General features: G+C 39.8%; 1 protein-coding gene across 3 annotated transcripts in view; it reads right to left on the minus strand.

The window, feature by feature from the left end:
• The window catches only part of diaph2 (diaphanous-related formin 2), a 352,767-nt gene extending 340,890 nt beyond the window's left edge, over positions 1-11,877 (minus strand). For all 3 annotated transcript variants that reach the window (XM_068592221.1, XM_068592230.1, XM_068592213.1), the window contains exons 1-2: positions 11,817-11,877; positions 10,779-11,172 (exon numbers count right to left, since the gene is read on the minus strand). In XM_068592221.1, coding sequence (XP_068448322.1) covers positions 10,779-10,862 — 84 coding nt within the window. In that variant the 5' untranslated portion in view covers positions 10,863-11,172; positions 11,817-11,877. The remainder of the gene's footprint in view (positions 1-10,778; positions 11,173-11,816) is intronic.
• Between the last annotated feature and the right edge of the window lie 3,172 nt (positions 11,878-15,049).

The following is a 15,049-nucleotide window of genomic DNA, read 5'->3' on the forward strand; positions in this document are numbered from 1 at the left end:
ATTAGACATAGTCTAAATAAATCTTTGTCCAGATTAATCTTATTACAAAGTCTTCTCATTGGCTGCTTGTGAACTAGGGGAGTTAGAGCTCTGCACAGCCTGCGCCGCTGCGAACGATTTATGGGAGCATGAAAGTAACATTTATCCTTCTTGATAAAATTCATCAAATTAATCTTTATGTTTGCACTCGGAGTAAAACCTTTTCAAGCAGAGAAGAGGGAAAAAGAGTACCGAAGACGCACTAAAGCTGCCTTCAAACGGAAGGCGTGAGCTCATGGTTACGACCCGGCAAGTCACGTACATAATAAGCCTGGCGTTCAAACGCTGCTGCTATAGGCAACGGCAATATTAACGTTACTGTCAGCATCTAGAAGTCAAAGAGGCTAAAATAAGGTAATGCAGGAAATTCAAAAGAGTGCCAGAGGTAGAAGATGAGGCTGCTGTGAATGTCAACAAGACATTGAATTACAAAGAAACACCTTTTTACAATATATTAACTTTTTATGCGCCTTAGAAAGTCTTCCATGGCCGCCACATTTTTTTCTGACAATGTCAGCAAACACGTCACAACACGTAAATTCTGAGAATTCCAGAAATTTCCACTTCGAGGAGGTAATGAATTCCACAAGCGCCTAAATGGACTCTTCTTGTTAACACAGTAAACACAGCCCCATTCGAAGGCAGCGTGAGACCCTATTTACACTTGGCATTTCATGTGACATATATCCAAACTATATTTGGAGAGCCTTTATCCAGTTAGAATATATGTATCATTAAAAATGACTTTGGCAGCCAGGTAGAAATGCAAATAGTGTTTTCGTTCACACTATGCAAATAATTCTTCTAGAACGTTAAAAGACAGTAAACATCTGTTTCATCTGCAATACAGCCTTGAGTCTCATCTGTATTCCAACTTTGGTAGACGTGCTCATCTTTCCAGCTCTAGGGCCTGTTCCAAGAAAGTGCTTCTCCGAGTTGTTTGAATAACTTCCTCAACATTTTCATGGTTCTGAATTTTACTCAATGAAAATCGAGATAATTCAGTCAACCTGCTGCTTGGAACCGAGTTCCGCTCAGTGGACAACACAACAGCATGCCGGGGATGTACATTGTTAATAAACGATTCAAAACGAAAATGTATTATCCCACTGTTTTACATAAAATGTGTCCATATAAATTTGTTTCCATTTGCGTGGTAGCAAGAAAATAATGGCATAGTCACAATGCAATCAATCTTTCCTAAAACACCACTCAGGTTTCCATTGCCACAAATCAGGTATCAGACGTACATGGGGGATATAAAAGTTGTCCAAATGAGGACAGCATGAAATTGGGTAAAAAAAAAAAAATTGATATTGCAATATTTTTCTAAGCAATGTATATTGTGATATGAAACATACCAGAATATTAACCCTCAATTTTGTCTCCATTTTAAATTGAAATGCATCATCTGGGGCAGACGGCACCAGTGAGAGGATCCTCCCACACTGAGCAGGCGCCTTTGATCCGCCGAGTCTTGCGGGCATGCAGGGACCACACCCGTTGAGAAGTGTCAAGATATACCGAGACTGTAATGGGAAGCACTCGCAGAAAATACGTTTGCTAGTTTTCCTACTGCATCAAGCAGCAACAAAGTTGCAGCAGATTACGTTTGAGTTCAAGACAAAAAATGCTGCTTTTCAATCTTATCTGTTCTCCAAGTTAGCTTAGCCCTGACCTTGTAAAAAAATATGTGCAGTTATTACCGATTGACCTTTTTGTCGCAGGCCAGCTGCAAAATCTGCTGTGCAACAAACCAGTGAGGGGACAGTGATGTACATGATGTACAGAAGAAGGTCTACAGTCTTGTGAGCTCTGGGCCACAATGTCACTCAAAATCATCCTCGTTCTCGCTTGTGTTACGTTTCCAACAGCGAATATAGCATACCAAAATATGAGACACATAGGGAGAGGCTAAATCAGAGTCATAGCTGCCGAGAGCAAACGCCACGTGCTTTCGCTCAAATTGCCTTCCGATGTCAGCAGAAAGGGAATCATTCAGCTGCAATGAATGTCAGCATGGGCAGTTTTTTGTTAGATGTTGCTGCCGACGACAACTTAGCAAGAGTCAGCCATGTTTACGGTATTTTATGCATGAAAGTTTTGCTCCTCACTCGCGCTGGAGACCTTCAGGATTCAGAGTGAAAGCCACTGCCACGGTGCAGCAGCTCAGCGGGCAGCGAGCGCCGCAGAAGGGCACGGGGGGGAAAACAGCGCTTAGGCCGGAATATGTTCACACCTTACTTGGCGAATTTAATTATTTCTATTTTTAGGACCCAAAGTTGCTGATTGTTAGAACAGTGGAAAGACGGGCGAATGATTTTCGGGAGTTTGTTTTAGTTAAGGCAATCAAACCGGTCTTGGTTCGGTGATAGTTTCAGATGTATTTTACTATTTAGGAGTAAAAAAAACATCTATTTTGATTAATTATTGGACATAGCAAACATGCCGCTCTCACAGCTAGGGAACTCAAGAAAGATCAACTTTTTCAGTCAATACTGGGGAATTCATTTTTTTGATTGACAACATTTACTTTCGTCACGGATTGGACATCAGCATAAAAGGTGACATCATCCTGCGATGTGTCTGTGAACACATCACAATGTTGATGCTGAAATGATATATTATGCAGCCCCAGTCTCCAAATCAGACATGTTCATGTCAAATTTGTGTGTATATTTCTGATGAAACTGTCATTTTGAAAACAAGAAGTCACGTATGAGCTGCTTCTACCCGCAATGAAAAGAAAGACATCAACATCAAAATGTGCTCGTCTGTGAGTTTGTCACCGCAAATGGGAGTAAAACAGAGAGAGTAAAGTATAGAGTGGATTCAGCACACAAGGTAGATAGTTTATAACTCCAGGCAGTGCCACAAGCATCCACATGTGGCAGGCTAACATACAAACAACAAGGGACACTGCCTCTTATCCTGGCACAGTAGAATCGATCTAACACAAACCCCATAATCGCACACTTGTTCTCTCTGGAAACTGAATCAGAAGCAATTTAATAAGAATGTCATGTTATCCTGAATAAATACATTAAGTCTTGACAGTTTCTGTCTCATGTTTCACTTGTTCCAAAAACATTTCAGAACATGTCATTCATTTAAAAAAAAAAACAAAAAAAACACAATACAACAAAGAATGCACTGGCTTTCTGTGAGAGCTGAAGTGCCTTTAAAAGGACATGGGTCTGTGGTAGCCTTATTATTTCAGGAGAGTGCTGGTACTGTTTACAGTTTCCTAAAACAGCAACTATTGAAAAGGGGGAGAACACAAAAGCCAGTGGAGCTCAGCTTTGAATGGCACCGCACTGGATGGCCTGACCATGTGATTGCAGACAAGCACAGCTCTGCCCTCTGGCTATCGCCGTCTCTCTTGAAAGCAAATATGTATTACTGTACCCTTGAGAGGGCTGGCATGATATACAGCCATTATAAAAGTTAAGGTTAGTCAGAAAGGTTGGAAATGTCGGTCTAAAGAGATATTCCTAAATTGCATCACAGATAAAATGTAATTTATAGTTAGAGACTGTTGTATTATAAGAAATCCAGAAAAGACTATTACAGCTATTACATTCAGAATTACTATTTTAGCTACTATTCTAATTAAGCCATTATTGTGCATTGTTCATATGAATTAAACTTATTTTTTTCTCGTATTGCAAAAACATGTGAACTTATGACCTTGTAAGATATTTTTTAATGTTAATTAAGAATGCTTGCTTGCTTGTTTTTACAAAGAGAACAAATTCCAGCAATATGTCTTTATTCATCACTGATAATGGCAGTCGCATACCTCTGGGATATAATACACAACCATTTCTTGTGAGTCTCTTAAGAAAAGATGACTCGTGACATCCCAATGGCAAGACACTTTCATTGGACAAAAACAAGGCAGTGCTTCACTTCAGTGCGTCTACTCTTTCAGCCAGTTAGTCGTGCTTCTGCATTGACCTCCTTTCACAGTGTCCCACATTACATGAACAGCTTTATTCAACAAATCCTTTTTTATAATTTAATGATTAAATTTTCCAACTTCAAATATTATGAGCATGCTCCACAATCTCTTCATTTACTGCTCGGAAGACTTGCAACTAACCACATGCTTCTCTGACAGGTTATATTGCACCGTATATCACAAAAAAATGGCACATTATGCCTCATATTTACAACTGTCTGTTTTTTTAAGTGTCAACTGACACTGATGAATAACCAACTAAAGCATGGCAGTGACAACGACAAACACCTTTTCTCATCAAAAAGGGAAGCATTGCAATCCTTCAATATTACAAGCAAAGGAGCGAGGAAGCCTCTTCTTCCTGGCCTACATCAGACTCTGCAGTAGCTCTGTCAAAACACAGTCTACCACCCATGAATCATCAAACTACTGTACGCCACTATTCATTCATGTATTGTCGCAAAGAGAAAACTTGATGCTCAAGATACGTCTTATGCAGTTTGTTCTATGATATGTAACTGAGGCAGCTAAATTAATTTCCAATTCTTAAATCTCATCTCCGTGGGTGACGTTAGAGCAGCGAGTCTGTCGGTTTCTTCCACTGTGAGACTAAAGCATTCTTCACCACTTCCGCTCCCAACTTCCTGAATGCCAATAAACCCTCACATGTGGTCTGTTTCCTGCCTTTTCTAACACGTCTCCCGGACACAGCGGCGGTTGCATTCAATAAATGACACTAAGGTATAAATGTGAAAAATTAAAAGCATCGCATGAAAGAAAAATAAGACTACATCACGGAAACTTTTTGAGGTTGGCCAAACAGGAGACAGGCAATGTAGAACACCCTCAAGTGTACGTGACAAGCTGACAACTTGCACTAAACACATGCTAACATGACCTAAAAGGATCCGAGGCTTCCCTAAAGCTCATGTATCAAAGCGTCAAAGGCTTGAAATGACTCCGCTTTCAACAGCAACTCAAGAGTAAGCCATTAAACACGATTCGCAATGTGATACTGTCAAAACTGTCAAAAACATGAAAGTTAACAACACCGTTGCGTCGCAGAATATTTCATGCTGACACAAAAATGTACTACTTTCAAATGTGCGCTCTGGTCTGTAGCAGAGACGAGTGATGTGTACAAACCTCATAAATCCTACCTTGTTCCTGGAGAAACACAACATATCTTTACGTGTCCTAAAACACATGTATTTAGTGGATGTGCATCAGAATAAAGAAAAGTCACTCTGGAACTGCCATTAAGCTTTTCACATGAAAAGAAAGAAATTGCCTGATGTCATTCAATGCAACAGAATTTGTACATGTGACCTTGTAATAAAAAAATAAAATGATCCAACATGATAATTAACTTTACATTACTCAAACACAGGTATGAAGCAACTGCATGTTCATACAATTTCTTGGTAGCCTACAGAATAAAAAGTAGTGTCAGCCTTTCCTCTGAGCTCTCTCCCATGTCCAGAGTCTCTCATTACAGACACCACAGCTGAACTGTCCGTTCATCACTGAAGCCCTAATTGCTTTAATCATAGAATGGCAAGCACGATTACAATCATTAAATCCCACTTTAATTGATAAAGGTTCATTACTAATTACACTCGAAAAAAACCTGACGAATAATGATGGACATGTGTCAATGTTGACACTATCAAGCCTCTCCTTCGGCTTGAGTTTTAGACAATTTCTAAAGGGCATACATTTACGATACAATTTCAGAAACTCTCAATTCCACAAAATAAAAACATGAAAAACCATACTTAATGTGCCCATTTGTCAAGCTAGTGGAAATTAGCATGTTAGAGGTTTCAATACTCTGAATCCACGCTGAATGGCATAGATATGAGGGTCAAGCGATGTTGATTTAGCATTAATCAACACCAGGTGGGGCCTGCTTGTAATATACTAAGGCATTACTTGATATGGTAACGTCTGCAAGATTAGAGTTAGCTTAGGAAAAAACGCTAGCCGTTACTTACATCTCAAACTTCTTTGTAGACGTAATGAAGAAGATCGACCATTGGTCTCTCAAGTTTTGAAGGCAGGCAACCGTGACATACACACCCCTGAAGCCGTCGTCGGCGACAAGGGGATGGGGGGAGGGGGAGGGTCGAGAGAGAAGCGACGATGACGACGACAAATACGCGCCGCCGGACGGCTCCAGTCCCGCCTGTCATTACATCTTACCCGGATACAATACATGCAAAAGATATATTTTTCTGATTGGCTGTAGCCCATTTCTCTTTTTTTTGATTGGCTGATGAGTGGTTCCTCGCGGGGGGAGGGGCTTGATTCCTCCGTGGTGAGGGCAGCGCGCGACCAGGTCAGGTCTGCGCGCTGCGGCACATTAAATAGCCTGGAGTTTTTTTTCAGCGTGAGAAATACGATGTGTGGCGGGAGGGCGTGATTTAAGACCGAAATGCGTGACAGTCACGCTCAATGCGTGACACTTGAGAGCCCTGAAACGGATATCTGTCAATAATAACGCTCTGTGACAACTTGTACTTCCAAACCTTTTCAAATTGCACCGTTCCTTTCACCTTAGCTAACTCTAACCTGTACCGGGGAGACGGCTAACGTCCAGAGGATTAGCTGAAACGATCAAAACGGTGGCCGACACTAATTGAAAGCTGCTGCGTGTTAGCCCTCTTCATGTTATACCCAAAGCAGAAATACATCATAGTCACGCCACAGCAGCGATCACATGGTGGCTGGAGTCCTCATGGTTACTGTCAGCGCATATGCTTCCCTACATTGTTTTTAAAAAATGTGTCCTTATCTAAATCTAGTCGTGTATTACTTACACTTTTCAAAGCACTTGTTCCCCTGTGTGTCTCAGAGGAACAACTTTGTTTTAAACTGAAGAACAATAAAATTGTGTTATAATCTCATTGCTAGTCCTGTAATTGTTTTGTTCTTCCAGAATATGCTATATGTATATGTACAAAAAGTAATACCAGACCTTTCATACTCCCCTGAGATGTCACTTTTTTCTTCTTCCAACAAACTATTAACCAACCAACATTTCTGATCTTATTTTGATCCAAGCCAAGACAATCAACCATTAATCAGTCTCTCGACTGACTGATTACCTTCAAGGTTAAAATCACCTCCCAAACACACTGCTGATGATGAAGATTGGTAGGCTACTTCTGCGTTGCAGTTACGAATCAGTCTACGGTAATCATCAAACATATGTTGCTTTAAACATTATTGATTGTTGAATAGCATTACGTCATCATTTTACTAACTTTCTGATGAGTAGCTAAAGCCATCGGTACGTAACATTTCTGCTTTCCGCATGACAATCTCTTCCAAAGATTATCCTTTTCAAAATAACTGAGAACACAAATCACAAATCTCTGTGAAGTGAATAGTTTTCTTTTTTTATTTTACTGCTACTTTACTACAACTGATTCTCACTTATCATTATCCTCCTCACACCCGATAGGTCTGAGGGTCATGTAAGCTTATGACAAAGTTTCAAGTGAAGAGAAAATGATTGTTGCTGTACATTTGAAATCACGTTGCACATAACAGACAGCTAAACCTAAACACTATAAAGATAGACATATAAGGGTGCACAAAATAGATGTTTATTTTCCACATTCCAATTGTAGGTCTAAAATAAGTGTGTGCCTCCACAGTCTGTGGTGTGAAGTCACATAGTTATATGGATACCCTGGGATGCCATTTACCTCACTCTGTTCAGTGTGAGGTCATCTTTTACTCTGGTATGCAGAGGGAAAATATATTTTCCTTTCCGTCAAACCGGCAGCCCTGGATTCCTTTAAAAGAAATACATCATTCCATCTTCCTTTTTTATTGGATGTGGTGTTTTTACAACATAAAAAGGACATCACAAAGTACAGTTTCAAACAGCAGAAAAGTTTCGAATTATCTCTATCTCTGGACACGGTGGTGTTCTTCGAATGTCCTTGGCTGTGTTGGATATCTAGATTCTGGGCCCAAAGCCCAAATGGTACTTCTGTGATGTAATCCTGCCCAGTGACTTGTTAAACAAACATACAGCTTTCAGTGTTTCTCCTCTAAAGACTAAATTTGACTTTGCAGAAACCAAACTGTACCAGTGTCTACCACTTTGCTTACTGGCCATGCAAATGGTACTGAATTTTTCAGCAGTGACAGCCTCTACTTTAATCCAGCTCATGACATATTTCACCCCAGTCTGGACCACATTCATACAAACTACACTGCATGTCAGGAATGTAATCCTATAGCCCCATATATGGTCAACACTATGAATAGTTAAGTACAACTTAATATTAAAGTGTGTATTGTCAGTATGAGATGACATAATCCTCGATTAAACCTGAAAGAAACATTTGTATTGTTTGCATTCCCCTTTCTTAACAGATTCTGAATTGCAGTTTCCCTGATCAAAACTTGCTTGTACACTTATTTACACATCTGCAAGCAAATTTGGAAGCCACAGTTTACACAGGGGTGGCTCCACCCAGGGATTACTTCCTCCCCTAAACTCTGTGTTGAAATTTCTGTTGCAGTGACAGTTCAGGCTTCCTTTGCCTCTGACTGCTGTGCCTGGAGTATTGAGCAACAGGCCTGAGAACACTTTAGGAACAAAAAGCAATGATCTCACTAAGACGTTTCACTCGTAATTTGTTGAGTGCTTATGTCATCCATGCTCCCTTGAAAGCAATTTACAAACTTGGGAGGCAGGACATTCAAGAGTTGCAGGCTGTGAGGACTTCTCAAGACAACACCCTTTGGTAGCTTTGGGAGTGAATGTCATTTCGGTCCATTCTGGGGTTTCCTGTCTGACAGTTAATATGGTCGCACTTTCCCTTACTGGAACTTTGTTGGAAGATTAGAAGTTTTACCAATCTGAAACACAAGAGTAGTACTGTTTTACTCATTATGTCAATGTTTGAGGCAAACTGCATTGCAGAGCAACACCATGTTATTAGCAGTCAGCTTCTGTGTCTGCAATCAGTCCAACTTGGCTCTTTGGTCACATTCTACAAAAGTAGAAACACAAATCAACAGGCCTATAGAGGCCAACTATAAAGCAGAACTAGTGCCAGTCAATTATTGGCTGTAGAGGGTTTGTCTAAAAAGTTAAACTATAGCCAAGCTTTCCATGCTGACAAATATGGAAAAGCAGAAACGATGATCAACAGCTACCAAAGTCTTTAGTTTCTGATCACCGGAAAAAATGTTTTCAACTATTAGTCCCACAGCTGTGTAAGCAGTGGCATACACTTAACACACTCAGTTATAAAGTTTAGGTTTACAGTTTTACTGTTGCACTTCATTGTTTATCTTGCAAAGCAGCTGGATTCTTGCAACGTCACAAGAATCGCAGGATCACTTATTCCACAAAAAAGCCACCCCGCCAGGCTCCAATCAGCTTTCTTTGAGAAGCTACAGGACTTGGGTGTGCGAGAGATGACATGGAGGGGTGACTTTTTGTTCAATACAACAAAGGCCAAAGAGGTTAGCATCAGTTACATCAGAGCTGGAGATTTTTTTTCTTCATTAAAGGAAGAGCAAATAACAACACTGAGGGTATTTTTTTGGTGATCGATGGAAAAGATGTTTAGGCTCCAGACTGAGAGTTTGATTAGCAGATGGTTCATCCAATCACTTGTCTTTTTTACAGTGCCTGTCCTTTTCCAAACAGTTTCCAAATGACGGTTTGTCAGATGGTTCTGTGTACCAATCCGTCTGTCGGTCAGGTCATTTAGTTGTAGGACGCTCTTGGGAGTAAGAGACACTGTTGTTTCTGCACAGCATGAGTTGTCAATTATAAGTAATTGATCAGGACAACACCTGCACCACACTCACCAACAGTCCACCACACCCCAAGTTTCTCTTTCCAGGCAATGACCAGCATGCAGGAGTAGCATAATGACACCACAGCTCGTATGACGCAGACTCAGGGTTGCCCACTTTCTAAATAAGCACTCTCCTCTCTCTATATGAACTATTCCACTCTGCAAAACCAATAGGGAGGCTATGAATGAAATGAATGTTGACACAGTTTTCAGTTGCTATCTAATAGACTATGTCCTCCTTTGATATTTGACATGTATTGTGCTGTTAATACTACTAAGGCTGACCTTGCACAAGGTTTATCAATCCGCACAGTTCATAAAACCACCACAGACATCATGCTATGCTATGAGCCACCGCAAGTGAACTTTGTGTATGAACAAATTCATTGAAGCCCAACTGTCACAACAAGAATGCTCTTCCAACAAATTTTCCGGATTTGTATTGACGGGGATTATCACATGATGCACTGAGTGCTTTGAACAGTAAAGCACTCAGTGTAACACTATCTCTTTTGCTCAGCTGTAGCAGCTATTAGCTCCCCTGCATTGGGCTACATTAAAGAGTAATAACAACACATCAATAACTATGTGAGCCTCATCCTGCACTAAAACAGAGATGTGCTGTATTAGCAACATGCTGTTTACTAAATGTACAGGAGTTATGTATTAACTGGGTTTGGTTGGATTTGACTTCATTGTTATAAAGACTGTCTTAAAAATTGAAAAACTATCAGAAAGGCAAATAATTCAGTTCAATGTGCCCACTAAAGATGTTTTTGTCCAGGAAAGAAAAAAAGGGGAAAGTGGGGAAACTTTCTGCAACCATGCAACTTTCTCAGTGTTACCGAAGTTGAGAGAAATTAACCCTTGCTTTAAGGGAGGATGTGAAAGCTCACTGCAACCTCAAGCAACGGCAATTAGTCCGGCTGAATACTTACCAGCTTTTTGTTTTTACCCTCGTCCTCGCTGGACTTCTTTTTAGAGGGTTTATTCGGGTCATCCCCACCGCTGGCTTGATCCATTTGTTTTTTTTTTAGTTAGTTCCTCTCCAGAAAGACTTTATGCGACCTCCCTGTCAAAAGTTGGCGAACTCCAGGAGCGAGCTTTTCAGCAAGCACAGCGAAACCATTCAGGGTTAAGTCTTTCCAAAATCCATTCCGTTCAAAAAAGGTAATAAATAAATTCAAGGGAAGCTGCTTTCAAACAGTTCCGGTATAATATCCAAAAGTCGAGGAGACTTGCTTGCAGAAGAAGAGGTGTGGTAGGATATGGAATCCGTCCTGATGCCTCCTCAGCTAGGGAGCAAGTTACTTCACAGCGGACACAGGCTTCCTGAAATGACCAAAATATTATGCAAACAAAGAACAACTAAATAGAGACAATTACTTGGGCGTTAAGTTGCACGACTGTTTGCCTTAACACATGTTACCCCTGAGCAGCCTTGTTAGTATGCAGTGTGCATTCAGTGAATATCGTGAACGGTAAAAACAGATGTAAACAAACATGTAAGAGGAAGCTGGAGACAGCTTGGTTTAAAAAAAAAGAAAAGAAAAAAAAAATCCACTGTTTTTACGTTTTCATACGGAGCCCTGTGTTTGGACACATTCATTGTTGAAGAAAGCAAACTTACAACGGTGTAACTTAACAATAACATTGTAGTAACCGACAAAAAGCGGTCCCGTATCCGCCAGGATGCTCTGGCAGATTTCAACGAGCGCTGACAGGGCATTTATTTAGCGGACAAGACAGCCATTCATCTGAATTAATGAACAATTGTTGTAGTAGTGGAAATCACCGTTGTTCTCTTTGCTTTGAATACTTTGCAGTGCTGTACACTTAGCCGGGCTAGCATACAATGACGACCGTAACCTGCAGAACGTTATACATTTTGACAGCCATCGTGAAACACAAACACACACAACACTGCGCTGTAGATTACAGAATAAACAATTGATAAAATCTCAAAGAAAACTCACAAAATTCCATCCAAAGCTGACATTAGCAACCAAGCTTGACTGTCAGGCCCACGGTGCTCCCGCCCCCGCAGATTCTCATTGGTCCGTGTCATACGGAAGTAGTGCGGATTCCAGTCGCTATTGGTCAGCTTTGTTGACAGTCATAAGGTCGGCGTGACGTCAGAAGGGAGGAGATTGTTGTGACGAGGAGGTCAGTCTGATCTCGCAGCAAGCGGATGGGACTCATTCAGTTGTAAGAATAGATCTCTGAGAGAATTATGAAAGAGGGACTGCGGATGGGAAGCAAGGCGGGAACACACCCTGAGTGTGTGTGTGTGTGTGTGTGTGTGTGTGTGTGTGTGTGTGTGTGTGTGTGTGTGTGTGTGTGTGTGTGTGGTGCGTCTGTTGTGTGGTCACACAAACACACCCCAGATCTGTCTATGTGTGGGATAATAACAGCTGCACAGTTACACAATAGAGCCCATCATGTTAGCCAACTATAACTGTGTTCACAATCACATAGACGGAAAAAGTATGTGTGTGTATATATATATATATATATATATATATATATATATATATATATATATATATATATATATATATATATATATATATATATATATAAATGTTATAAATAAATGTAATATGATGTTATTATTATTGCATATGTAAGAAGGACATTTTAGGGAAATTGTTATATTTTTCATCACAAGCTTAATTGATTATTAGTCAATAAATAGAAAATATATCAACAATAATTGTATCAACTGTCTGTAAATGGCATAATTTTTTACTTAAAAAAAGAATAGAAAATACAAATTAAAAAAATTGAAATGTTATCTTGACAAAAAATATATTTTTATTTTATTTTATTAAGATCTCTTCATCAGTTGTCATGAAAATGCCTCAGTTATCATCATGTAACTCCAAGTTTCGAACTTCAGTCATGAAATAACACATCGCCATATCATCATGCAAAAAATGTGATAATCAATTGACCATTTAAAGGAATTGTTTGAGACTTTGGTAGCTCATTTGTTTGCTTATTTAGACCGGAAGATTGACACTCACCATTGAAACCAGGATAGACTCCGGGAAGTTACTGGTCCAGTTCAAAAAATAGTCCCACACATAAACTTCTGGGAAAAAAAAGTTATTTTTAAATACACATAGTTATTGTATAAAATAAACAAATGAGATCTAACATGTTAGGTATGTGGATTGTATTATTGTTGCCAGGCGAGCCTTTTCTGCCCATCAACCATTTTTTTTGTTTTGCAAAGAAAAACTGAACAAAGCAGCTGTTCTATCGTTTGATTACCAGACATGAGAGCGCTATTGATCTTCCTCTTATTTAAATCTTGGCAAGAAAGGGATTAAGCATATTTCCCAAGTGTTGAGCAATATTAGATTTTTGTAATTTAATAATGATAAATGCCATAGATTTGGTGGTTTCAGCTTTTAAAAATGTCTTATGTAATGGGAAATCTAATATCTTTTGGATTTCAAGATATTAATTGTACATTAACTGAAGGTGAATAAGATCCCATATTGGGGATAAAGTTACATGGATCACAACACAATTGTAAATTAATTTGGCCACAGTGTGCCAAATTAGTCTTCTCAAACTGGTCTTGAGGATTAAATGAGATCTGACTCATTCTTTGAGGTATTTTCATGTCAAGATCAAATTTAAATAGCAGCTCTTCACTGAAACTGCTGTGCATTTTGAATGGAGACAGGGCTATTGCGACACATTTTCCTAAATTCCAATGCAGTTATAAACTTGGATCATGGGATTCCAAAAAACATGGACGGATCTCAATTCATTGACCTTCTGGATGTTATGTTGACACGTTTCAGCAAACAAGCCTTTATCAGGGCCAAAGTACCAATAATTGAGCCCTCAGCAGCATGCGTTGGGGATACAGCGTGAGCTTCAGCATCCCAAGCTGAATGATGGTCTATCACTGTGTCTGATGGTTCACAAAAGCTTTAATGAAGACAAGAGATTGTGCCCTTGTCAACCAGGAGATAAACAATCAAAAAAGACAATGTTGCCCTTTTGTTGAGAAGACATGGACAGAATGATTTGTCTACTTATAGAGTATGTGTCAAATTGTCTGATTGCCCCACAGACACCAGGAAAGTAATCATTTAACCTTCCTGTTGAGTTCAGATCTATATTGACCAGTTCTCAACTTTACATTGAAATGAATGGGGTTTCTTTTGTCTGATCAGTAAGAGGTGTTGTGACACCCTGAACACTAGATGCATGTAAACAAACTATTTAAGAGAAAACATATCAAGAGCTCACGTGCAGCTACAGTCACTCATCTCTTCAATCATGTCCTTCTCTCTCTCACAAATCTCACTTCCCCAATCAAGAAAACAAAACATTAGAAACCAACTCATAGCATATGTTAGTTCTAGGAAGAACACAATGTTGGTCCAACCACAACGTGACCAAACACAACACATCAGTGTTGGGAGTGTTGGTCTATAAATTAGGCTTCTCTATTATGCTCACATATCATTCTGTTGCATTTGACGACCCCGTGCGAGCAGCTAATTGTAAATAAGACACTTGATCTTGTTGATCCTTGTTTGGATCATTTCCCTGATCAGCAGAATAATATGGGGCATGAAGAGGGGGGGGGAAATGAAGTCTCTATGATAGGGGAACATACTAAATAGGCTTTGAACATGAGTAACACATTTTATACCGCAAAGAAATACTCAACTCTTTTATAGACAAACTAAAGTATTAGACAAATTCAAATGTTGACCATGTGATGGTGTGATATTGAAAAGCACCACTAGAATTGAAACATTTCATTCCTAATCACAAAGGTGAGAGAGGAAAGGGGAGTCACAAGAGTCATTAGGATGCATCCTAGAGCGCACAAACATCCGTAGAAACATGTATGCCAAGCCGTACAAGTGCAGGAATTTCACAGCATGTGTGATCATTTTTAGGCACATGCTATTAGTATGCAGGTGTCAGAAGCCAACAATACTGTTTGCACCCAGGCGGTACAGCCAAATGTGACAATTTACACCCAGGTGTATATACTAAATCAAGCTCAGAGAAGGCCAGGGGCAGTTTGGTGATAGATGTAGAGTGATGGAGGAAACAGCTCCAGCTGAAAAAACAAACACAAACATAAAAAGGAAAATGTCAGCATACTGCTTTATGAGAATGCATGAGCCACATAACTACACAACAAGCTGCGTGCCATCATGCTGCA

This window comes from Clinocottus analis, unplaced genomic scaffold (genome assembly GCF_023055335.1).
Source record: "Clinocottus analis isolate CAN_PGR_092001 unplaced genomic scaffold, fCliAna1.0.p SCAF_10, whole genome shotgun sequence".
Classification (NCBI taxonomy): Eukaryota; Metazoa; Chordata; class Actinopteri; order Perciformes; family Cottidae; genus Clinocottus; species Clinocottus analis.